Here is a 27,605-nt window from a genome sequence, read left to right as displayed (position 1 = left end):
CTGGTCAAAACTCCAGCTGGATTCCTGGATGCACAGCCTGGACTCTACCCGCCCGCCTCCCTGCTCAAACCCCAGTGTAGCAAACGAAAATTATGTCAGCTGGATCACTAACTCATTAGACACGATCCTTCCCCTCCGGAGATCCTCATCTAAGAGAATGTATAAATCCGCGCCTTGGTTCTCCGACTCCTTAAGAGAACTAAAACGCTGCTGCAGGCAACGAGAGAGAGCCTGGCGCTTAGACTTTCTCCCGGAAAAAAAGGTAGCCTACAAAGAGGCGATAAAAGCTTATAGAGACGGGATTAGGACGGTGAAAGCGACCTTCTACTCTGATAAAATCCTAGAGGCTAAATCTAAGCCCAGGGAAATTTTTCAGATAATAAAACACTGCTCAAGTGTCACTACCGCCCCCCCTCCGAGCAAAACTCAAGACCAATGCAACGAGCTTGCAGACTTTTTCCACAACAAAGTCCTGAAAATATATTCCACCTTCCAAACGGGAGCCACAGCTCCGGAGATAGCTGACCTACCCTCTCCCAAAATTCTCCCTCCCCCAGAACAGTCAACCCTCGAGCACTTCCCTCCCCTAGACCTCGACACCCTTGGCAAAATGGCACGCCAAGTTAAATCGGGCTCCCCGCGTGACCCAGCCCCACCAGAAGTTCTGATACAAGCACACGAAGCCACCCTGCCTGTTATCTTGGAACTTCTAAATACATCTATAGCCTCATGCGCTGTTCCTACAGCATGGAAACAAGCCATGGTACGGGCGTTGCTGAAAAAGCCTATCCTGGACCCCGATGATCACTCCAACTATCGTCCCATTTCACTCCTCCCTTGGGCTGGCAAGGTGTTGGAAAAATACATAAATGCCCAGCTGGTCCAGTTCATTGAAAATCACTCCCTACTGGAGGTATCCCAGACAGGTTTCAGGCCGAAACATGGCACCGAAACTGCCTTACTAGCGGTCGCCGAGGAATCCCGAAGGGTCCTGGATCAGGGAGGATCAGTGGCAGTGATCCTCCTTGATCTAAGCGCCGCCTTCAATACGGTCTGCTATGCCACCCTGCTGAACCGTCTCCGGGACATCGGAGTCTCAGGCGACGCTCTAAGGTGGTTCGACTCCTTCCTGTCCGATAGATCCTTTCAGATCTTCGATGGCGACATAACATCAACCAGCAAGCCTCTCAGTTGCGGAGTACCACAGGGCTCCTCTTTGAGCCCTGTGCTATTCAATGTCTACATGAGACCACTGGCTGGGATCGTCGAACCGTACGGCATCAAAATTGTGTCGTACGCCGACGACACTCAGTTAGTGGTATCATTGGCTCAAGATAACATCAGTCAACTCCATGGAGGCCTGCTGAGCTGCCTAGAAGATGTCAAGGAGTGGATGACCAGCTCCTCCCTCAAACTAAATGGAGACAAAACAGAGCTCTTGCTTCTAGGCCCAGCCTCGCCAATACCTGTTACTTCCTTGTGGCCCCAAGCTCTGGGCACTCCCCCTACCCCCAAGGAAAGCGTCAAGAGCCTAGGAGTGTGGTTGGACAGGAAACTTTCCTTTGCCACCCAGGCTACTAAGCTGTCCGCCACCTGCTTTGGCATCCTTAAAACTCTAAGGAAAGTCCTTCCACTTCTACCTCTAGAAGCCAAGAAAGTGGCAGTACAAGGCCTCATTCAGTCCCGCCTGGACTCAAATAATGCCCTATATGTATGGGCTACCGAGATGACTCTCCGGAAACTCCAGGTGGTGCAAAACTGCGCAGCACGCACCCTGCTACAGATTCCACGAGCCCAGTCAGCCAGACCTGTACTAAAAATTCTTCACTGGCTACCAGTCAAGCACAGGGTGACATTCAAGGCACTGTGCATTGCGCACCGGGCCTTTTGGAAAACAGGACCCGCAATTAACAGCAACCTTGTCATCCCCTATCACCCAAATAGGAACCTCCGCTCCACCGAGGCTTTCCTGGCAGTGGTTCCTAGAGTGAAGAGAGCTAGATCCGGGGGCAGGTTGTTCTCACTGAACGCAGCTAAACTTTGGAACACCCTCCCCCTCTCACTCTGTTCCAACCCGGACCTGCTCGCATTCCGTAAAAAGTTGAAAACTTTATTATTCGCCAAAGCCTCCGAGCTCTAATCTGTCACTCAGCATGTCTCTCCAATTCTTACTTCAGCGCTTGGACGCCCTTGGGCAGCAACCGCGCTCAATAAATCTATTTCTAATTTCTAATTTCTAATTCTGTTGTACATATATATATATATATATATATATATATATATATATATATATATATATATATATATATATATATATATATATCCAACAGCAATCGTTTTCATTTTGTGTTAACAAAAACAATGTCCAAGCCACTTGGCAATTCCTCAGCTTGTATTTATTTCGGTAAGGCTCACTCGACACGTTTCGGGGGACTAGCCTTCGGGGGACGAGCTCGTGAACAAGGAGGCTTCTCCCCCGAAACGCAAGCTTGTGAACAAGGAGGCTTGTCCCCCGAAATGCGTTGAGTGAGCTTTACTGAAATAAATACACGCTGAGGAATTGCAAAGTGGCCTGTACATTGTTTTTGTTAACACAATGTGAAAACGATTGCTATTGGATTACCGGGAGTCGCGACCCCGTTCTGGCACGCCGCTGCGAGTGGCAGGGGTTTGTTGCGAACAAAAGTGATGGAACAAGCCTGCGAGTCAGGAGAAACGCGTCCAGCAGCCGTTTTGTAAATAAATTCCTATTTGATGCAAGACATGGCGTCCTCTCCCTGTACTTTGGTATAGGATTTGGAAATATATATATATATATATAGAGGGGGCGGAGGTTACTGACATCATGCAGGAGGGGCCAGCGGCATTAAAACCTTTGACTAACGCCCAGCTCCTGCTCAAACCATTTTGGCGCTGAAGAAGGCGACACAGCTCGCCGAAATGCATCCGCCCCAGAGATGAATTTGGTTTACCTGCAATAAAGGACGCCTCCACTGCCTCCCCTGTTGTGGTCTCTTCTTCTTGCCTGTGGAGAAGGTTCTTGCATACATTTTCAGCACGAGTGCCAAGTCGTGCTTTTAAAGAGATCCCCGCACCAAAAGATGGCCCCGGACATACTTGGAACCCGCTTCGGTGGTGATGTCTGTACCTAGGTTACTGGGAGTACCGGGTCCCACCACTGAATTTGGCAAGCAACTGGGCAGTGTTGGAGTAATTCTACGCCACATTGGGTGAGCTGGACTTCCGGATCTACCCCTGCTTAACGCTTTGCTGTGACTCGGTGGGGGTGCGGATTGGGGAGCGGAGGAGACGCCGGCATTGCAATCACCAGATGCCACTATCCCGCAAAATAGTTCACCACTTACCCTCGCAGATTTCCCAGAGCAGTCCACAGCATTCTGGGACATGGAGTACAGATGCATGGGGCGTCCTCCATGTTAATCAGCAAACAACACGAACTATCGCTGCTAGAGGGGGCGGAGGTTACTGACATCATGCAGAAGGGGCCAGCGGCATTAAAACCTTTGACTAACGCCCAGCTCCTGCTCAAACCATTTTGGCGCTGAAGAAGGCGACACAGCTCGCTGAAATGCATCCGCCCCAGAGATGAATTTGGTTTACCTGCAATAAAGGACGCCTCCACTGCCTCCCCTGTTGTGGTCTCTTCTTCTTGCCTGTGGAGAAGATATATATATATATATATATATATATATATATATATATATATATATATATATATATATATATATATATATATATATATATATATATATATATATATATTTGAGTTCCCAAAGCCGGCAAGCGCTGCGTATATGGTCACACAAACAAACAGGAACCAGCGAGACCCAAGAAGGTGCAAGTTTTTCTTTTTATTTAAATTTTAGCCCAGCACCAGTCCGCCATGACGCGTTTTGGCTAGAGATAGCCTTGATCACATGACAACGTCATGAGGGCTGACCACCCATTTAAAGTGCAAGAGTGCCATCACATGTCATGGAAAGCAAAGAAATACTCTTGTTTCCAAAGTGTCACAAACATTACATTGCAGCATAAATGCCAGTATTGCACATAAAGTATACAAGTTGATAACCAGTGTTTCGAAATTGCGGTAAAATACATTTCACAAACACAACTTGTAAAACCTCAGAGATCAAGTGTAGTTGTAAGGATTCATGGCAACGGCTAAAAGAAACTTCTAAAATTAGTATAAAAGTTAAAAGCCTAATAAATAATTATAAATAATTATATTGCCATTAAAATTCCATCAGAATACAGTTCCATATGCAAGTTAGAACAAGCAAATGTGTGAAAAGTGCAAGAAGATAACAGAAAATCCCTGTTGTGATGGATTCAAATGAATTCAGAAGATATAATGCCCAAGTGGGCTATACACTAGCACTGAGGTAAAAAGTACAAATTTATATGTGCAAATACGCATAATTAGTGCAAAACATGTCAAATGGCAATAAAGTGCTACCAGAAAGAAGTGCAAAATTGTTTAATCAATAATCTTTAAAAGATCATTTACAAAAAAAGGTCGAACCACTTTACGAGACGACACCCGAGGAGACAACACGCAAGACCAACCTGGCGAAGGTGAACACTTTCATCACCTGTGCGTATGCGCATTCGACATCCCTCTGCGCTGGAACATATTCTTCTTTCAAAAACCTGTTCAATCTACCACAAAAATAAAAGGATAGCTGCCAACACAGCATCTGGAGACAGGTGCCATCTTAATAGCTGGAGAAATTTGTTCCAACAGATAAAATCCTGTACACTATACTACATCCCATCAATTCGCCCTGAAGAAGTCCTCTGGACGAAACGCGTTGGCTACTTTGTGAAGACTGAAAATAAAGAAAGAAAAGAATACATAATGGCTTACTGATATATTTTTTGACCTCTCTGATATTGCTCATTGAACATTTTGTGGTGTGCCGAACTATTTCTTTGAAATGGGCTATACACTAGCACTGAGGTAAAAAGTACAAATTTATATGTGCAAATACGCATAATTAGTGCAAAACATGTCAAATGGCAATAAAGTGCTACCAGAAAGAAGTGCAAAATTGTTTAATCAATAATCTTTAAAAGATCATTTACAAAAAAAGGTCAAAAGAGGTCCAGGATGCATGTTGAAATATCTTTTCTCTGGTTCAAATTCATATTTACAAGATAATCACAGTACTGAGAAGAAAGTGCAATGTGCATATAGCAAGAGTTGACAGAATACTATAGATAGGTGTGGCAGTCCTCCCCAATGTTAATCCCTTGCGGTGCCTTGGTATCGAGTGATATGATGTATCGAGTCTCTAGTTTACGGAGCAGAGACTCTCTATCACCTCCCATCCTCTGGGGAGGAACACAATCTATCAAATAGTATTTCAACAAGGAGGCATCTTTCCTGTGGGTTTTCTCAAAATGCCTGGCTACTGGATATGTCGTATCTGCATTGGTGATAGCACGCAGATGTTGTAGAATTCGCTTGTGGACTTGTGGCCTAGTGCTGCCCACATATCTAAGCCCACACGGGCATTCTAAAACATAAACTGCAAATTCAGATTTGCAGTTTAGTTTTTGCTTGATTTTGATTGGAAACGGGGAAAGTGGGGTACTAATCTCAGACTTGCTGATACCGTGTTTGCATGCTTTGCAGGTAAAACACTTCAGTAATCCCTTGCTATCATCTAGCCATGATCCTGTGATCACCTCTGGGCTACTTGAAACCAAGCTGTCTTGCATCGACCGGGCTTTACGATAGGTAATGCTAGGGTATTTGGGCATTGTAGGGCCAATGACAGGATCACTAGATATTAGGGACCAATTGTCCTTGATAATTATATGGATACTTTTATGTTGGTTGCTGTATCCAATAATCAATCTAGTCTCCTCACAAGGTCTATTAGTGGGAGGCTGCTGTCGTTCAACTCCTGAGCCCAGGAGTGCTGACCTGTCCATTTTGTTGGCCCTCTGTGCAGCACTATATATGATTTCTGGTTTGTAGCCCCTTTGAAGGAAACGAGCCCTACCGTGGGATTGTGCCAGCCGGCATTCCTCTTCACTGCTGCAAATTCTCCTGATCCGGAGCATCTCCCCATAGGGGATACTCCGTATCAGGTGTGCTGGATGATGACGGCCAGCGTGCAGCAGTGTGTTCCCCGCTGTGGGCTTACGATACAGTTTGGTATGAAGGCTACCGTCCTGGACAAAGATTTCCACATCCAGGAACATAATGGACTGAGTACTAAGGCTACTAGTGAACTGAATATTGAGGTTATTGACATTCAGTTATTGTATAAACTCCCTCACCTCACTCTCAGTACCATCCCAAACAAAGAACAGATCATCAATATACCTTAACCAGAGTTTCACTTTGGTGTTCATGTTGGCAGTATGTTCCGTCATAAGGACCTGCTCCTCCCAGTACCCCATGTGCAAACAGGCGTAGCTGGGGGAGAAGCAGGCCCCCATTGCCACACCCCTGGTCTGTAAAAATAGCTGTTTAGCAAATAGGAAGACATTGTTTTCTAGACATATGGAGATCATATCCAACAACATTTTCGAATGTTCCTGGAAGCAGGCTTCTCTCTTCCCAAGAAAATGTTGGGTAGCTTTCAGTCCATCTTGATGGAATATGCTGGTGTATAATGAAGTAACGTCCATGGACACCAGAATATAATTAGAATTCCATCTGAAATCGATGAGTCTCCTGAGTAGGTCACTTGTGTCAAGGATAAAGGAAGGCAAGCCTTTTACAAAGTCTTGTAGGAAGAAGTCGATGTACTTGCTCATGTTTTCCAACAGGCTGTTGCATGCAGAGATGATGGGCCTGCCTGGTGGCTGCTGATAGTTCTTGTGCACTTTAGGGATGAAATAATTTACAGGAGTAACTGGATAGTCCTTTTTTAGAAATTTATATTCATCCATGGTCAGCAAGCCCTTGCTCCTCCAGGCAGACAGTTTAGAATAGATTTCATTCCTAGCTTTAAGAGCATCCTGCATAGTGATACGCCTGTAACAGTGCCTGTCGTTGAGCTGTTTAAGGGCTTCTTCCATACATCTTACGTGGCCATAAGACCACGTTGCCACCTTTATCAGATTGTCTTGCCATCAAATGTTTATTTGCCTTGAGCTTCTTTATGAGTTTGTGGTATTCACTGTCCCTGTAGTTGTAGCGTTTAGTTGCATGAGCATTTTTAATCTGCAATTCCTTCAGTTGTGTGGTGACACGATCATGAAATATGTCCACATTGTCTTTGATCATCAGAGGGTAAAATTTAGATTTGAGTTTAAAAGGTGTCGGACATAGTGCAGGAAAAGGTTCACCTCTCAGGGCTGTCTGACTCTCTGTGTGAGAAGGGAACTCCTCCTCCTGGAGTTCCAAGAGTTCTTGCGTTAAGGCTGCTCCTAATGTGACTGCTTCGCTAGAACCACTGGGTGCAATGTGGGCAAAAGCGGCGTCATGAGTCCCAATCGTTGTGTTGGAGTCCACTGCTGTGCGTGTGGCATGGTATTTGCGTAGTTTTAATTTTCGCACATATTTGAACATGTCTATCTTAGTTGTAGCGTAATCAAAGTCTCCCCGCGGACTATATGTTAGTCCTAAAGCTAAAGCTATATATATATACGGCAAGCACTCCGATGTGAAGATGTTCTCAAAGTTTATTTATTTTCCAAACCCCCCTTCACCCCTGACAGACGCGTTTCGCAAGTTAGCTTCGTCAAGTACTGTTATTTAATCCAGCTACATATTCTTGCTTGTTTTTATAAATGATACAATATAGTCCATCATTCTAGATGAGGCTCAGAGACGAGCAATCCAACAGAAAGTGGTGATAATTGTTATGGTGAAGATATATATATATATATATATACATACATTTTTCAAAGTGTGATGATTTCCGGAGAATCCAGAAAAGAACCAGCGGCACACCAGAGGACGGCACAATAGACTTTTATTGTGCACAATAAAAGTCTATTGTGCCATCCTCTGGTGTGCCGCTGGATATTTTTTTCCGGATTCTGCAATAAAACTAAAAATGGAGTCTATACATATCTAAGCACCCATACTGTTCTATTAAAATGATATGTAATATATATATTTTTTTATTGAAAGCATATTGCTAGCACATTTAGGATTCATTATTTTCTCCTTTTTAATTTTATAACATATGCTTGTAATCAGTGCTTAATTTGTAAAATAATAAGTGCCAGAACCCTGACCAGGAGGCCACTTCAGCTTGCACCATCCTTTGCCCCGCCATTGCTGCCGATGATGGTACCAAAACAACTACTAACCATCTCTCTCGCCTGCAAGTGCGACAGTTCAGATTCTTCCAGGTCCCTAGAACTAAGGTTATGGGTGGGAAGCAGGTATTAGTATTTTTTAAAGAACTAAGGTTAAGGCTGGGAAGCGGGTATTAGTATTTTTTAATGTATATTGTATTCATAAACAACCACTATTCTCCTCATCCCTAAATTGAATGAACAGTGCCACCATGTGGCAGAGTGTCATAAGTGTGGTGATGACAATTGTGTGCCGGTTCTGAAGACCGTAAACCACCGGCTCAAATGAAGTACTGCTTATACTGCTAATAAAACGTTAAAAAATACCAGTTGCATCATTTTTTCATGGCCTGACCTATTCGTTTTGCTAATATTTGTTCTAGATTTAGTACAAAAAAAAATAAACCATTGTGTTGGGGCCCAAAGTTTTGCTCTGAAGCCCTGTCCGTTGCTATTGAAGGTGGAAATGCCAAATATTAAGACTTTGTAGTCTTGATTCAGCCTCTTGCCTCTTTCTTCCACCACCAGAGACACCATGCCTTTTTATTTCACTCAAGCAGGTTCTTTTTCATCCCTTCTTTCTGACTTTGTCACTGCTTTTCTGTCTTTCTCTTCTTCCTCAGTTTTGTGTTTTTCTCGTTCTTGTTCTAGGAACAGTTGATTGAGGAAAATAAGTGTTGATCTCCAAAACTCAATGGCAGGCAGCCCCACCTACATCCAACAGCTCAAATTAAACACTGCCTAATTTGTGTTTCACCTGTGCCACATAAAAGGATATGTTGTATTTTAGATTTGTTTAAGTGACCACATTGTTTTACTATGTATGAGCTTTGTGTATTCCTCTTGCAGGTTGAAGACCCTTCACACCATCCGCTGGTCAATGGCTTCAGCTCTTCTGCATCGCCAGGGACTCGCGTCCATCCAGAGACCCTGGGTACTCTGTGGGAGCGGAACCACATGCTCATGAAGGTACAGTGGATGCACCATCAGTAAAACAGCATGATTGAGAGCCTAGAATGTGATTAGATGGGAGAAAGAGGGTATACCAGGCCTTTGAGAAGATGGGCCAGATTCACAGAACTAACAGCCTGATTCATCAAGCATAATTGTGCTCGCAAAGAGCCAGATTCTGAGAATCTGGCCCTTTGCGAGTGCAATTTTTGCATTTGGGATTCATCATCCCAAATGCAAAATTCGCTATTTAAGGACTCTCAAATTTGCGAGGAATAGCATTTAAGGAATCTCTATTAGAGATTCCTTAAATGCTATTCTTGAAACATTTAAAAATTGCGAATTCGCAATTTTGGGCCGCTATTTACCGCGAGGTCAAACCTCGTGGTAAATAGCGAAAACTTAGAAAAATGCTTTTAAAAGCATTTTTCTAAGTTGCATGTTACACACACACATGTCCTTTGGACATGTGTGTGTGTAACATCTGTGTAATTTTTCTTTTCAGGGGTGTTACAGGGTGTCCTTTGGACACCCCTGCACCCTTGAAATCGCAATCTCATTTGCGATTAGCTAATTGCTATTCGCAAATAAGGAATGACTCCCCACGCATAGGAATGAATAGGGAGTTATTCCTTATTTGCGATTAGCAATTAGCTAATCGCAAATAAGGAATCTGTAGGACTTGCAAAAAATATTGCGAATCCTACATGAATCCCGTTTTGCGAGTCTGGAATAGCGATTCCTTATTAATCGCTATTTCAGACTCGCAAAACTACTCAGTGATGAATCTGGCCGTAACTTCCTAAACTTACTACTTTTGGTATTCACAGAATGCACTTACTACTTTTGGTATCCACAGAATGGATTTACGACTACTGACTTTACGTCCGCACTCGGGCCGGAAATTCTGGCCCGAAGGCGGAGCTTCTGGCTTAGAGGCGGGGCTTGCAGCCCGGAGGCGTTGCTTCCAGCTTGGAGGCAGAGCTTCCAGCCCAGAGGTGGAGATTTCAGCCATGGCTAAATCCCCACCTCTGAGCCGGAATGCTCCGCCTCTGGGCCGCAAGCTCCGCCTCCGGGCCGGAATTTCCGGCCCGAGTGCGGATGTAAAATTAGTAGTCGTAAATCCATTCTGTGAATACCAAAAGTAGTAAGTGCATTCTGTGAATACCAAAAGTAGTAAGTGTAGGATTTTGTCTTAAGTGAATTCTGTGAATCGGGCCCGATGTTCCCACAGGATACTGCTGGAAGGAACTTACAGCTCTGTGGGATTATATTAGCTTTCAGGAAGAAATGTTGTTGTCTGGGAGGAGTACCTATCCTGAGTCTGTTGAGAATCTCTTCAATGAGAGGAGGGCATAGCTGTAGTCCAGTGTGATGTCATTGGCCAGGAAGAAGGTATACCTGAAATTCCGTTGAGGGACCTGGAGGAGGGTATGTCTGGAGAGTAGTAGGATGTGGCTGGCTTAAGAATAAGATATGCCGTTGAAATAGCCCTGAGTCGGAGAACACATGAGAAGTATACCTGCTAAATCAGTCAATACAAAACCTTGACATTTTCATCATGAGCATTGTGGTGCATGTAAGTAATTGAAAAAAAATCCAGATTCTATGAAATATTATAGGACCAGAAGGATATCAGTCAGAAAGTTATTTATTTACTGGTGCTTTGAGCCAGACAGTAGTAGAGGTAATAGCGGGAAGAAGAAATTGTGCATCGTGGAAAGTTGAGCCTCTAATTGTACCATGGAGTGGTATGCAACCTTACCAAATGTATTTCTGGGATGCCCACGTCACAGTGATGGACAAGGTAATGTTGGATGATGAATAAGTCAAAGCCTTCCTGCTATTCTATTCTATTCTATTCTATTGTTTTGGTAGAGCGCAAACAGCTGCCCCAGCAATGAGGCGTCCCGGCGCTAGGAACCACAGAAACCTGGCCTGAGCGGGAAAGGTGGGAGGAAATTAGGGGAGAGGGAATAGGTACGTTTTAATTGCTTTCCGGAACGCCGGTAGGCTTTCTATGGAGCGGATGTATTGTGGCAGACTGTTCCAAAGTTTAGCTCCAAGGAACCTAAAAGAGCGGCCGCCCATGCGGCAGAGTTTTATGCGTGGAACGCATAGGAGATTTTGGTTTGAGGATCTCAGGTTACGTGACGGCGCGTAGGGGGTGAGGAGTGGTCGAAGCAGTGGGGGGGTATCCAGTTTGATGATTTTGAAGGACATGATAAGGGCCTTGCACTTAATTCTGGAGTCGACGGGTAGCCAGTGTAATTTTTGTATGGTCGCTCTGGCTGAACATCTGCGGGGGAGGCCGACTAGAGTTCTAGCCGCAGAGTTTTGCACGCGTTGGAATCGTGCTACCTCACTTTTGTTGGCGCCAAGAAGGAGAACATTGGCGTAGTCTAGACGCGAAAGGATGGTAGCTTGAATGATAAGTTGGCGAGTCTTGGCATCGAAGAAGCCTAGTATGTGGCTAAGACTCCTCAGCAGGCCGATACAGGTGCCAGCAACTTTTTTGGTGTGGGCCTGAAAATTGAGTGAGGCATCCATCCAGACTCCTAGGTTTTTCACTAGGGGTTTGAGAGATGGGATGGTGCCTAGGGAGGACGGCCACCAGTGCTCATTCCAGAGGCTGGTGTTTTTGCCAAGGAGTAACACCTCTGTTTTGCCAGTATTAAGCTGTAGACAGTTATTTGTCATCCATTGAGCAACCGCGGAAAGGCCGTTTTTGAAACTGGAGGATGAAATGGAAGGGGCTTCTGTAAGTGCGATGGCCAGCTGAGTGTCGTCGGCGTACGACACTAATGTCAGGCCCCACTCTTTGGCCACTGCCGCCAAAGGCTTGACGTAAAGATTAAAGAGGGATGGGCTCAACGCAGAGCCCTGCGGAACTCCCTGTGCAATAGGGTGGGGTTTGGATAGAAAGGGGGGAGCAGAGACCCGAAAGGATCTGTCTTTGAGAAAAGATCGGAACCACTCCAAAGCATGGCCAGACACTCCAAATGTTTCCAAACGATAGAGGAGGATGTCATGAGATACCGTATCAAAGGCCGCGCTGAGGTCGAGAAGAATCAGCGCAGCACTTTGACCGGCATCTAAAATCGTTCGAAGGTGCTCTGTGGTGGCCAGAAGAGCAGACTCAGTACTATGGCCTGGTCTGAACCCATTTTGGGATGGGTCCAGGATGTTATTATTGACCAAGTGCTGAGATAGAGTGCTGTTCACATGTGCCTCAGCGAGCTTAGACAGCCATGGAAGCAGGGAGATTGGTCGAAAATTCTCCGGTTTCGATGGATCGAGGGTGGGTTTTTTGATGATGGGTGAAACCCACGCTTGTTTCCAGGCGGATGGTAGGCTCGCTGAGGTAAAGGAGAGGTTCAGCATAGAGGTAAGTGGGGGTAAAAAGAAGTTGAGAGATTCTACGAATTGAGCCGGGCGCATGGGGTCAGCCGGTGCACCAGATTTAACTTTTTGGCAAAGTTTCATGAGGTTATCATCGGAAATTTCCGGGATGTGAGTCAAGGTAGAATAGTTAGAAGGAGGAGAAAGGCTATTGGTAGGGCTCGGGGAATGCTGAGGAAAAGAAGTATATATTTTCTGTACCTTGTCGACAAAGAACCTAGCAAGATCTTCGCATTGTTGTGCGGAGGAGATATTAGGGAGGGGGGATTTGCCGCTCTGAAGTTCTTGAACAAGTTTAAAAACTTCCTTGGCAGGGGTGGGACTAGATTCAATTTTGTCAGCATAGAAGGTAGTTCGCGCAGCACGGATGGCTTTGTGGTACGTTTTTTGTTTTAGTAGATAGTTGGATTTATCTTCGTTGTTATAGTCCCTTCTCCAAAGGCGCTCCGCTCTTTTGCAGTCTTTGCGCATGCTTTTGAGGGTGTCATTATACCAAGGGTTAGATGGGGAGTTGCGTCCTATCGACCATTTTGCTGGAATGAGGGCATCTAGCCCTCCCGCGATCCAATCATGAAACGCGCTGTCGTTAGCGTTGATGTCAGAATTGGTGTCATGTTGGAATTCTCCAAGGGTGGTATGAAGGTCACTGTGGGACAGTTTATGCCATGGTCTTTTTAGACCACGGGTCGATGCTGTTTTGTGCCTGCTTTTATTGACTAGTATGGACAATTTTATGAGGTAGTGATCTGTCCATGCCATCGGAACGGGTATATCTGATGCAAGTTTCTCCATGTTTGTGAATACTGGGTCTAAAATGTGACCAGCTAGGTGCGTTGGAGTAAGAATAAGAGAGTTGAGTTGCAGTGCGGAAAGATCAGCAAGAAGATTTTTGATCGTAGTGTCGTTAAGCAGGTCAAAGTGCAGGTTGAGATCGCCTACGATGGTAAAGTTTGAGTTTTTTGTTATGAGAGAGGTTGCTGTCTCAAGGAGAGCCTCAATAAATTTTGAAGCGGGGCCAGGTGGGCGATAGATGTAAAGGCCCGACACAGTGAAGTTCGCATTTATAGTGATTTTAAAGTGGGCGTTTTCACAGTCGGGCAGTTCTTCCTTGACGAAAGAGCAAGAGAACAACTTCTTATAGATGATGGCGATGCCACCTCCTCTTCCATCCCTATTGATGGTTGACATAAGGTAGTCGTCTGGAAGTGTAAGGTTGGGTATGGCAGAGGTGCCATCCCGTAGCCAGGTTTCACAGAGGAAGAGAATGTCAGGATTTTCGTCCAGAATGAGGGTATTGACCTCAAGGTGGTGTTTAGGTAGTGACCTAACGTTGAGATGGAGAAACGTAATGGGGTTGGTATTGACAGGTTCTAGTAGCTGTCGAATGGTGTAGGGGTTAGTGGTAGTAAAATCACAATTTTGACATTGGAGGCAAGTGAGACCAGGCGTACCTGTAATGTTTGTGCAGGACCGTCCGGGGTTCCAGGCAAGTAATTGCTCCCTGTTGTAATGAAGGGGTGTTGATGGAATAAGGCCAGGGGGACTGGCGAGAGGCGATGACTTGGCAATGACGGGCGCAGACGGGCTTGCCTTAGGCGCGCCCGCTGCGCCCGTCCGCTGCGCGTACGGTGAAAGCACATGTTTATCAAGAGGCTGGAGTGGTGGTGGGCGTGGCCTCAAAGTGGGCGTGGTCACGCGGCTCGCCGGCGATGGCGGCGGCAAATGTTTGGAGGTTTGGGTCGGCAATCAGCCTTCAATCAGCTGTGCGCTATGCTCAGAGGACAGGTCCAGGGGTCCTAATGAGCGAGTGAGTGCTTTAAAAAAACAAGTAAATAAGTGACAATAAGTTTTTTTTTCAGCAGGAAAGGGTGCCTGCACACTGCAGTGATGTGACAGGGAAGGTGAGTGATTTTAAAAGCAGAGTGAAATTTTTCAGTTTTAAAACAAAGTTATGCTCAGTTTTCCTTGCTACTCCCGGCTGTGCCTCAGGAGGGTTCAAAAGTTATCTAATGCTGTTCACTTTTTCCTGGGAATGGTTAATGTAATGATGATGGAAAGATATTTCTTTGATGTAATTCATTTTATGTGTTTAAGAATGTGGAAATGCTTTAGGGATGATGGTGCATTAATGTTTGGCAAAACATATTGAATATTGTTTCCTATTGTGATCACACAAATGTTCTATGCGTTAAGGAATTATGGATTTTCTTCCACTGTGCATCTTATAGCGGATTTCCATTAAGTATGAATTGGCTTAGTCCTCACCATAGCCACATGCTGCTGTTTGTGAGACACCCCAAGGCCTCAACCATGTCGTACTCTGATTGGCCACTACATGTCCCTGCTAGCCCCGCAGCGATGGCCACTGCAGTGACAATTCATTTCCACCTCCTCCACATCACACAACTTCATTCTCTGCCACACTCTGACAGTCAGATTCACAAGAAAACTCCAGTGAAAATGCAAGGTTTGACGCTTAGCCAGATAGGAACTGGACCAGTAGTTGATGAAGCTCTAGACCACTTGAAAATGTAGGCTGATGAAGGGGGTGCTGCAGCCAGCTCTACCTGTTTGTTGTTTCAGTGTGCCACAGTTAGTACTGGGATTCCTGGGTGACTGAGGTATTCGCCCAGGCCAGACAGGAGCCACCAATCTAGTCCGGGTAAGCTGAGTACACGCTAACAGTTAGCCCGTGCTCACCCTTTGGTAACTGGGGACAGAGCAGTCAGTTTTATATAAAGAGGCAATCTGTAAAGTATTTGTGCAACACACTCACAGTACCACAATGAATACACCACAAACAGAGTCCACCCAGGTTTAGAAAAATAGATTATTATCCAGTATTAGGGGTGTCTTTCATAGATTCACATGCCTGAATCATTCCCCGTCGTCGAGACGGGAGCCTCCGGTACATAGAAAAGTAATGTCCTATAGACATACATAGAGAAAAAATAGGCCTAAGGGCCTCACCTTAGTAGCCTATCCTTGTCCTTATGTAAAAAGGACCAAACTCTTAGAGCCAGCAATCAGCTATCACCTCCCTCTAGAACCTTCCTGACAGGAGCCTCAGTCTCTCAGATTTTCTACCGCACGTTGTGCTAAGGGAGTCTCCTCTGAGCTCTGCTCAGATTCTGTGTTTTTTCACTTCATTAAATGACTTTGTTGTCAAGGATTCTTTTCTACTATGGATTATCTTCAAATACATTCTTTAAAGAAGGTCTGGTAAGGAAGAGGTTGCTCTGCTCTGATCCTCACACCGACTGCATTTACTGTCTATACCGCAGGCCAAGGACTGAAAGTCTGTCGCACTTTCTCAAGTAAGCTTTTGAGACACTAAGACCAGAAAGGAGGTTTTTATTTTCTCCAGTGACCGAGATGAGGCGTTGTCCTCAACGTCTAGGAGACCTCAAAAGAGAAGAGAATCTCCTCAGACTCATTCCTCAGGGGAACGTCCTGAGAAGGCCCTCAAAAAGACCACTCATGGGTCTTCTGGGCACAGTCCTTCAAAATCTCCTCACTCTGTGGAAAAGGAGAGTAAAGGACTGGCTTTTGGAGAAAAATCATGTAAAAAAGACGACTTCTGAGCCGTCAAAATCACCTCCTCTGGTCATAGGACCCTTCAGAAGGGCGTCTTCTATACCGTCTGAGGTAAAGACTAAGTAGCCAACCTCGTCTACGATGGCCTCGTCTACGATGGTCTTGTCTACGTTTGCTCATCTACAATGGCTCGTCTACGATGGCTCGTCTACAACGGCTCATCTACAATGGCTCGTCTACGATGGCTCGTCTACGACGGCTCGTCTACGATGGCTCGTCTACGACGGCTCGTCTACGATGGCTCGTCTACGACGGCTCGTCTACGATGGCTCGTCGACGACGGCCTCGTCGACAACGGCCTCGTCTACGACGGCCTCGTCTATGGCGTCGACGATGGCCTCATCTATGATGGCCTCATCTATGATGGCCTCGTCTATGATGGCCTCGTCTACGATGGCCTCGTCTACGGTGGCTCGTCTACGATGGCTCGTCTACGACGGCTCGTCGACGATGGCTCGTCGACGATGAGAGCGTCGACGACGGCCTCGTCTATGACTGCTCGTCTATGAGGGCCTCATCTACGATGGCTTGTCTACTATGGCGTCATCTACGATGGCTTGTCTACGATGGCCTCATCTACGATGGCTTATCTACGATGGCTCGTCTATGACTGCTCGTCTACGACGGCCTGTCTACGATGGCCTCGTCTACGATGGCCTGGTCTACGATGGATTCATCTACGAGGGCTCGTCTTCAATGGCTCGTCTACGACGGCATCGCCATCGTCGACCTCGTCTATGACTGCTCGGCTACGACGGCCTGTCTACGGCGTCGACGAGGCCCTAGTCTACAATGGCCTTGTCTATGATGACCTCGTCTATGATGGCCTCGTCTATGATGGCCTCGTCTATGATGGCCTCGTCTATGATGGCCTCGTCTATGATGGCCTCGTCTATGATGGCCTCGTCTATGATGGCCTGGTCTATGTTGGCCTAGTCTATGATGGCCTAGTCTATGGTGGCCTAGTCTATGGTGGCCTAGTCTATGGTGGCCTAGTCTATGGTGGCCTCGTCTATGATGGCCTCGTCTATGATGGCCTCGTCTATGATGGCCTCGTCTATGATGGCCTCATCTAAGATGGCTCGTCTATGGCGTCGTCTACGACGGCCTCGTCTATGACTGCTCGTCTACGACGGCATAGTCTATGACTGCGATCTCGTCGACTGGCTCGTCGACGAGGGAAATTCCGACAATTCTGGAATCTCTTATAAGGTGGTAGAGAAGGCTGCTCAACGTTTTAAGATCTCAATGGCCTCTCAAGAACAGGACTGCTTCTTGTATGACTTCATAGAACCTCTCAAGAAAGCATTAAGGTCATTAACGATTATCGATTACCTATAGTCAGAAGGGGTATAGGGCGCCAGATACAGCACCGGCGTGTTTAACAGGATATCCTAAGCCGGACTCCGTAGTGACATAGGCGACCCAGAAGAACTCCAGGAATCCTTCGGCCCCTTTGTCGCTTCCTCCTGATAAGGGGGAAAAAGAGTGGACAACATTGGGAACAGGTTTTCCTCAATGTTGGCAACGATGGTAAAGGCCGCGAACGCCCTAGCGCTCTTGGGACGCTATCATAGACAATTGTGGGCACACATAGCCCCATACCTGTCGGAATTGCCAGATTCATCCAAAGAGGATTCTGCTAGATGGTGAAGAATCGGCGTCAGAAACTATAGACTGCGTGATGGATATCGCAATGACAAGGTTCCGCCAGTTGGCTGGAGCAACCCCTCCCCGCAGGCTTCCGCACAAACATCTACGCCTGCTGCTCCAGGAAATATCTGCGATGTTGAAGAAAGGAGCGATCGAGCGAGTTCATTCGTCTCAAAGAGGGAAAGGATTCTATTCCCGCTTCTTTCTTATACGCGAGAAGGAGAAAGAGTGGAGGCCCATACTGGACCTCAGGGCACTAAACTCTTTCCTGAAGAGTCAGTCGTTCAGGATGGTGACGATCCAAGAAATACTAGGCATACTGGAAAAAGGAGATTTTATGACATCTTTGGATCTCCAGGATGCCTACTACCACATCCCGATTCTCAAGGGGCACAGAAAATTCCTGAGATTCGAGGTGGCAGCGCAGCACTACCAATTCAAAGTCCTACCGTTGGGCCTCAAATCGGCACAGCGGATTTTCACCAAGTGCCTTTCACCTGTGGCAGCTTTCCTACGTCAAATGGGTCACCAAGTCTTCCCCTACCTCGACGACTGGCTGGTAAAGGCACCTTCAGCTGCAGGCGCGACCAAATCCTCCAACACCTGCACCAATCTCTTTCAGCAGCTAGGATTGACTCTCAATCACGAGAAATCCTGCATGACCCCAACAAGAAACATCACCTTCCTCGGGGCGACCTTGAACACGGAATGCGCAAGGGCATTTCCTTCAAAGGACAGGAAAAACAGGATAATATCTCTGGCCACGGCTGTGGCATCAAGGAAGTCCCTAAGAGTTCGAACCTACAAATCACTCCTAGGAATGATGTCTTCTTGTATACTCCTCATCCCTCACTGCAGACTCAGGATTGCAAGAAGCCCTCACGAACCAATGACACAGAGTACAGGTTCTTTCGAGGACATTGTGAAGATAACACCGCAAATATCCAAGAGCCTGGAATGGTGGAGAAATCACAGGAATTTGTCTATAGGACTGCCATTCCTACTTCCAGCAGCACCTCTGGTGATCACCACGGATGCACCCCTGGAAGGCTGGGGAGCTGTCCTCCAGGATCTCCAAATAAGCGGCAAATGGACAATTCAGGAGAAGCAACTCCATATCAATCTTCGGGAACTAAGGGCTGTGTATCTAGCACTCGTCAGAACGGACAACACCACGACGATGCACTATCTCAACAAACAGGGAGGAACGCGTTCGCTCACTCTATCACGCGAGTCGCAAAAGATCTGGAACTGGCTTGTACTCCATGGGATCACGCTCAGGGCGGACTATGTCCCGGGCAAGGACAACACCATTGCCGACGCCCTAAGCAGACAGAAATCCCTCTCCCACGAATGGGAGCTCGACAAGGGTACGCTGGATCACATATTCTCAGAATAGGGGGCCCCAGGAATCGACCTGTTTGCCACCAAGGAGAACGCCAAATGCCCAAACTACGCAAGCTGGCGTCCCCAACCAAGGTCACTCGGAAATGCTTTTTCCATCGGTTGGTTCAGCGTATTTGCGTACGCTTTTCCACCATTTCTGATGATTCCCAGGGTTCTCAGGAAGATGAAGGCGGAGCCTTGTACCCTGATCCTAATTGCCCCGTTCTGGCCGAGGCAGCACTGGTTCTCGGATCTTCATCGCCTCTCCATCAGGACACCGATTCGTCTGAAGCGGCACCCAAACCTGCTGACAATGTCCAACGGGCAGGTGCAACACCCGAACCTGCAATCGCTCAGGTTACCGGCCTGGCTCCTGAGCACAGAGAGTTCTGTCATCTAAACATCCCGCAGGAATGCAGGGACGTGCTGGCAAAAGCAAGAGCGGACAGTACCAACAAAACATACTCTCTAAAATGGAAACTATTCTGCATATGGTGTTTAGAGAAAGACCTGAGACCACTCCATATCACACCCGAACAGATATTGCCATATCTACTGCACTTGGCACAGTCAGGATTGACGCACGCATCCATAAAGGTGCATTTGGCGGCCATTTCACGATTCACCAGGTCCTACAAGGGACCGTCCCTTTGGTCCAATAGACTCATCAAGCAGTTCCTAAAGGGACTATATAGATCCTTCCCAAGACCTAGAAGGGTCCCACCGGCATGGCACCTCAATTTAGTCCTCAACCAACTCATGAAGCACCCTTTTGAGCCCGTTCATCGAGCATCCATCAAGTACATCTCATGGAAGACGGCTCTGCTGCTCGCTCTAACATCTGCCAGGAGAGTCAGCAAGCTACAGGCTCTATCTATTCAGGAACCCTTCAGGCAGTTCAAACAGGACAGGGTGGTGCTGAGGACAAATCCCAAGTTCATACCGAAAGTGCCTTCAGACGTTCACCTTAATGAACTGATGATTCTACGTTCCTTCTTTGCACACCCTACCACCGCAGCAGAAAGGATGCTACACTCCTTGGACCTCAAAAGGTGTCTAAAGGTTTACATAGACAAAACAAAGAGCTGCAGGAAGTCATCACAGCTATTTGTGGCCTACAGTAGGCCAAGGATGGGTATGCCTCTAACGAAACAGAGCATCTCAAGGTGGACCTCCTCAGCGATAGCATTCTGCCATGACAGGGCCGGACGGCCTTTGAGTGCTAATGTTAAAACGCATTCCACCAGAGCGATGTCCACATCAGCAGCGCTGTTCGCTGGAGTGCCGATTTTGGACATATGTAGAGCGGCGACGTGGAAGTCACCGCACACCTTCTCCAGACACTACTGCCTGGATGCTGAACTTATGAAGGATGCAGCAGTGGGCCAGGCAGTGCTTCGCCATCTATTCCAGTGAGGTGAGCCTTCCAACATCCCGCCATCCTGGTATGCACATCTCTTGCTATATTGATGTATGCTAATGTTTCAAAGTCGCATGGTAATATGTGTATTATCTGAAATGACTATATAGCATGATTACATCAGAAATGTGCATAATGTATTGCTAACTACTCTGATTCAGGCATGTGAATCTATGAAAGACCCCCCTAATACTGGATAAGAAACGCGTTACTTACCTGTAACAGCAGTTATCCAGTATTGGTGTCTTTCATAGATTCACATGCAACCCTCCCGCCTCCCCTGGAAGGACTCACGTTTCTCTCTAACTGTATTACGCCTACCTAGCTTGGTGCGTACGAAAATCTGAGAGACTGAGGCTCCTGTCAGGAAGGTTCTAGAGGGAGGTGATAGCTGATTGGCTGGCTCTAAGAGTTTGGTCCTTTTTACATAAGGACAAGGATAGGCTACTAAGGTGAGGCCCTTAGGCCTATTTTTTCTCTATGTATGTCTATAGGACATTACTTTTCTATGTACCGGAGGCTCCCGTCTCGACGACGGGGAATGATTCAGGCATGTGAATCTATGAAAGACACCAATACTGCATAACTGCTGTTACAGGTAGGTAACGCGTTTCTTATATTCTGAACAAAACGAGACCAAAAACGACAAATGTATAGAAGTTGAGATACTGTATTACAAAAGACTAAGTGAACAATAGCACTTGGAAGCAAATAGCGCTTTAGAGGTTACTTGAGGTCTTGCTGGGCGGGGGCAAATTCTAAGTTCAAACCAACCATGATGGAGCGCCAGCCGGCTACCGGACCCAACCAGTGAACAAAGTGCCTTTCCTGGTCGCAACAGCGAGATGCATTGGGAGATGCATCGATGTTGATCCAGCAGTTCAAGGACGTGTTAATTCTTCTCCATGCAGGGGTGACGCCTGGCCAAGATGCGTTGGTTCTGTAGAGTGATACCCTGGGTTTCTCTACTGAGTCTAGGGATGTGTTGATCTCTCCGAACTGCTACAACAGTGATGCCCAGTTCCGATGCATCAGGCTTTCGAGGCGCTGCGTTAGTTCCTAGAGCAATGCACAGATTTTACTCCTGTACCCAGGTTGATGCATCACTTCTACCACATGCAGACAGGAGATGCATCAATGTCTTTGTTGCAAGTATCTGGGTCCACTTCCAGTGAAACAGGAGCAGGGATAGAGACTTTAATATCACTGTGTCTCAAGCAACTGGAGGCAAGCCAACAAGCCCTAGTAGCAAACCTAGAGAAAGGGCAGAGTACAGGTTTATTTCAGCAAAGTTAGAGAGTAGCAGGCACCAGGGCAATAAACAGAAAACACAGGCTTCCAGATCAGCAGTAGTTGAGCCCTTTAGGCAGCACAGCAGTTCTGTTGGCATAGCTTCAGTTACACGTCCAGTAGTGTCTTTCTTGATATGGTCAGAGCCCCAGTACTTATACCCAGTTGTGCATTTGAAGTGGGGGTGACTTCAAAGAAGGGTCTTTGAAGTGCACACATGCCTTCTTCCCAGTCTTGGCTCCAGACTATCAATCAGCCCTTTGTGTGGGAAACAGGACACTGCCTATTCAGGTGTAAGTGTCAGCTTCCCCCTCTCTTCCTGCCCAGGAAGATCTATCAGAATGCAGATCTTTGTCACACCTACTTTTCCTATGTTTGTGACTGTCTTGAGGGAATGCACAAAGTGCATCTGTCACCCACTTCAGACGTGTATTGGAGACAGTAGGCACACAGTGCATTAAGAGCAGGGAAATGCCCACTTTCTAAAATTGGCATTTCTAAAATAGCCATGTAAAATCCAACTTTACCATTAAATACAATTTATCATTACTATTCCAAAGATATAAAACATGATGCAGCTACTTCTTTCTGATCATGAATTACAGCTTAACAATATTTTAAGAAATTCCCAATGAGAGGAGTAGGCCTCACAGTAGTAAAAAACAAATGTGGGTGTATGGCACTACTAGGACATACAACACTGAATAGTACATGTCCTACCTATTACTTACAGAGCACCCTGCCCTAAGGGCTATCTAGGGCCTACCCTAGGGGTGACATGTGTAATAAAAGGAGGGTTTAAGGCTTGGCAAGTAGTGTTAAATGCCAAGTCGAAGTGGCAGTCAGCTGCACACGCATGCCCTGAAATGGCAGGCCTGAGACTGGTTTGAAAGGCTACTTGTGTGGGTGGCACAGTCGGTGCAGCAAGCCCACTAGTAACATTTAGGTTACAGGCCCTGGGTATATGGTATAGCACTTTGCAAGGGACTTACAAGTAAACTAAATATGCCAATTGTATACACACCAATGTTACCATGATTAGGGGAGAAGCACATTCACTCACTGGTCGGCAGTGGTAAGGTGCACAGAGTCCTAAAGCCAAAAAAAGAAAGTCAGCAAAGGAGGAGGAAGGCAAGAAGTTTGGGTTGACCCTGCAGAGAGGGCCATTTTCCAACATGCACTCTTTGCTGATTCTGTATCCTTGCTGTGAATATCCTGCAAAATACAACATTTTTTTTGTCCTTCCTACCGTCCACATACAAGGGCTCGTAAACAAGTTGAGGCAAGATAAATAACTAGTATTCATGACACACTACGATTTGCTATAGACCTATGCTGCTCCCAAAAGATCATGCCACAAATTATGTGACATCATTCTGACAATTGTTTGAAAATTGGTTATTGGTTTCAGGGGGATGTGAGTCCTTCCAGAGTAATAAGTCCAAAATCATGTCAGATCAAACATAAATTCACTAAATAAACCTGGGCTCAGTCATGGTAGTAGCTCAGTGGTGGTAGCTCTGGTACAGAACAGTTAGGCTAAACTGGCTAAATATGTATAAAGTATTTAGCAGTACCAAATCAATTCAACGGTCACAACACAATACAAATCCCACAATAAATGTCTTAAAAACAAGAAAAATGTAATAAGAAAATTGGCACGAAGCTGATTAAAAATCAATCAGGGAAATGAGAGATATGAAATTTAATTTTTTTAGGTTATAAATCACCAAGAAACAGTATAGCGAAAAGGAAGCATTTCACAGGGGCCTAGGCACAAGTTGAGGCTGACCATGGTGCCATGGATGCTGGCTATGCCTAGCGGGTCGACCCAATAAAAGATTTTACTTTCTGAATGTGTCTCTTTTATGAACCCTGGGCGGAGACCTCCGCTCGGCCCGCCGAGTATGTGGAGATTTGCCTTCTCCGTGTTCTGCGGAGAAGGCAAATCTCTCCGCAGCGGAGCTGAGTTGGCCCGCCTCCACCCCCCATTATAAAAAGAAATTAAACATTAATAAAAAATAAATTTAAAACCAGTTACCTGGCATGCGGCGTTCCCGGGCTGCCCTTCTCCTCTTCTTTGCCCTATCGGTAATCCTTGTGAAAACTGCGCATGTGCACGTGCCCGCACAGTTTTCACAAGGATTAGCGCGACGGTGAAGAAGAGGAGAAGGGTAGCCCGGGCACGCTTCATGCTGGGTAAGTGGTTATAAATAATTTTTTTAATAATGTTTAATTACTTTGCATAATGGGGGGTGGAGGTGGGTGGCATAGCGGAGTTGAGTTTGTTTGCAACTCAGTGGACCTCCACGTAGCCCCACTACGCACACTACGCCCAGGGTTATCTTTTATGGAAGTTAATCTCCTCCAGCTGGGAAAGATTAAAGCCTGTATCCGACAAAGCCCTCTCAAGGTCAGATACCATTTGGACGAGGTTCTTCTAAAGCCATTGGTTTTGGCAGTGAAAACTCGGAAAGGCAAATTTCACGCCTGCCGATGTCCTCTCACCAGCCGTATACTTTTTTTTCTCTTCGTCTAGTCAAAGTTTCTATGTTCTGTCATAGTCTCAGTTTTTGGGAGTTTAAAAATCACCAGCGGGACAAGACTGAACGCTGTAGCTCGGCAGGATGCACCAAAGCCAGACATCTTAGCCAAAGGTATCCAATTAATTCTTCTTTCTAGCAGTAAAAAAGCTCTGAACGGGACGAACCTGATTTTCTTGCCTGCCGAGATCATGCTTTGGGCAAATAGCCTTAAATGGTTAGTCCTGGTCCTCCAAAGGTTTAAAATATTCCCAACTTTTCTTCTTTTTGAAGTAGTTTGGTCTCTTCTAAGGCTCCCAGGACCTGAGGGACAGCACTTGGAGTCCAGGACCCACTCCAACAGAGACAACCAGCACTTTTCTGTCAGAGTCCACATGCCACTATTCCACTTGCCATACCAGGAAAAGGCCTCTTGCAACTACTGGTTTCTTTAGACTTACAAGAAGTCTGTCAACTGACCCTTAGAGTCCTCTGCCTAGTCCTGGGTACAAGGGGGAGCAGATCCAGTCTTTCAGGGCTCCACACATGCAACAGACAGGCTTGTCCCTTGCATGCGTTGTATTTTCGCAAGACAGATGTGTTCTAAGGAGCTGTAGTTCAAAGACTACTTTTCTTCAGTACACTAGCCTGTGGGTGGGTATGGCTCCTGTACACTACTTGACCAATGAGTAAAAATTGACCACGGGTAAATCTTCCCCCCTTTTCTCAAAATCCTTTTTGCCTTGCTGCAATCTATCCAAAAGTGCACCATTCCAATATGACTAAACTGTTCTGCCCCTGGAGGAAGCTGATGGGTCACCCAGGCGTGTGTCCATTGTAATGAGCAGTCCCCTCTCACCTGCCACAGCAAACTGGTTCTGGGACCAACTCCCCTCCCACAGTGAATGGAGTCAGAATGCCTATAGTGTAGGCCCCTCTTTCCTAGGACTCACTTATTCTTTAACTATGAATGTGCAGGTCTCAGATGGGTCCATTTCAACTTAATTAAGCTCTTAGATCATTCCAAATACCCCTTCCTGGGAAACTGTGAGGAGCACGCCATCTGGCCAAAAAGCTTAAGCCATTGTCTCTGCTCTGTGACCAGTGTCTTACCTCCTAAGGGGGTGAAGCATTGGAAGGGAGGCAGAAGCTGACCTGCTAATGCTAATAAGCCTAGATTCAGTCAGGAAATGTAGAACTTTCTAAAAGTCAATCAATAAATCAACTCGGACATGTAGAGCTCCGCTTATCACCTATGTGGGTATCCAGGTGCAGTGTTCTTGATGGGATCAGTCATAAAGCCAGGTCCTTTCTGAATTCAGGGAGTGAGGGTGATGTTGAGAGGTGCAGGGGAAGGTCATTCCAAGACTTTGTGGTGAGGTAAGAGAAGGAACATCCTCCACTGTTGCTTCGGCGTTTGCGGGGCTTGTGAGCGAGGGTGAGGGAGGTGGAGTGCCGGTGTCTGGAGGGTTGGTGGAAGTTCAGACGGTGGTTGATGTATGCTGGTCCTTGGTCATGTAAGTCCTTGTAGGATGTGTATCAGCATCTTGAATTAGCATCTTTTCTGATGGGGTGCCAGTGGAGGTTCTTGAGTTGGGGGGTGATGTGGGTCCATTTGAGGATGTCGAGGATGAGTCTGGCAGCTGCGTTCTGTATCGTCTGGAATCTCTTTAGGAGTTTTATTTTATTTTATTTTATTTGAGATTTTTATTGCGCGACAATTACCCGTGGGTGTCTCGGCGCATGTGGTTAATCAGATAAGGACCAGATACACACCGGCTTACTGGTCGAATAGCCATGTTTTAAGGAGCTTACGGAAACCTACCAAGTTGGGGGCGGTTTTAATGATGAGAGGGATGGTGTTCCATAGCTTGGGTGTAGCTACCATGAAGCGCCTATCTCCCCAGGTCACTGTTTTAGTTCGAGGGACTGGGAGCATGCATATATTTGCAGATCTAAGCTGTCTTTTTGGGGTGTACAGTTTAAAGGCCTCTCTCAGAAACCTGGGTCCTGTATTATGTATGGCTTTGTAGGCAATACATAATGCCTTAAATTTGATGCGGTTTTCCACTTTTAGCCAATGAAGCTGTCGAATTGCTGTGGTTGTCGGATGGCGTCGGGGGATACCAAGCAGAATTCTGGCTGCCGCATTCTGTATAGACTGAAGTTTCATTAGGACTTGTTTTTGAGTATTCAGAAAGAGGGCATTCCCATAGTCCATCTTCGAGAATACCAGAGTTGTAATGAGGGTTTTCCCTGCTGATACTGGGAGATAGGGCATGAGTTTCCTTATTTTCTTCAGGACATAAAAGGCAGATGATACTACCTTGTTTACATGATGATTGAAAACCAGTTTACTGTCAAAAATGACTCCCAGGTTTCTGACCTTGGTAACTGGAACAGGCGGGGGACCCATCTGGCTGGGCCACCATATGGGTGACCATTCCGGGGATAGGCTGCCAAAGGTCATGACCTCGGTCTTATCTGAATTAAGTTTCAGACAATTTGTTGACATCCAAGCGCAAACGACCAGCATTGCTTCTTGAAATTTTGCTGCCACAACTGGACCATCTTTGTGCACTGCCAGGACTAGTTGGGTGTCGTCTGCGTAAGACGTCAGACGCAACCCATGAGTTTTTATTACCCTCGCTAAGTCCGCTACATAGATATTAAACAGCGTCGGACTTAGCGAGGAGCCCTGGGGGACCCCACATGGGATTGCGAAGACAGGAGAGTAAAAATTGCCCAACCTCACTGTCTGCGTGCGATTGTTCAAAAAAGATGAAATAAGGTCTCTTGCCACGTCGACAATCCCTAGGGCTGTGACACGGTCGATCAAGATTGCATGATCGACCGTGTCGAAGGCCGCGGACAGGTCCAAAAGTATAAGGACTGCTGCTCCTCCTTGGTCCATGATGGATCTAATTTCATCAGATGCTTTTATAAGTGCAGTCTCAGTCCCATGGCCCTTTCTGAACCCAAACTGAGTATCGTCTAAAAGATTATGAGAGTCGACGAACTCAGAGAGTTGATGGTTCATTAAAGCTTCACAGACTTTTGCCGGGAAAGGAAGACCCGCAATTGGTCTGTAA

General features: G+C 46.3%; 1 protein-coding gene across 1 annotated transcript in view; it reads left to right on the top strand.

The window, feature by feature from the left end:
* Nucleotides 1-27,605, top strand: part of SAPCD1 (suppressor APC domain containing 1) — a 225,074-nt gene that overhangs the window by 193,992 nt on the left and 3,477 nt on the right. Inside the window, exon 5 of the mRNA XM_086924650.1 lies at nt 9,142-9,261. Coding sequence (XP_086780776.1) covers nt 9,142-9,261 — 120 coding nt within the window. The remainder of the gene's footprint in view (nt 1-9,141; nt 9,262-27,605) is intronic.

Source organism: Lissotriton vulgaris, chromosome 5, assembly GCF_964263255.1.
Source record: "Lissotriton vulgaris chromosome 5, aLisVul1.2, whole genome shotgun sequence".
Taxonomy (NCBI): domain Eukaryota; kingdom Metazoa; phylum Chordata; class Amphibia; order Caudata; family Salamandridae; genus Lissotriton; species Lissotriton vulgaris.
Note: the sequence above shows the minus strand (reverse complement) of the source record. Positions and strands in the feature narration are given on the sequence as shown.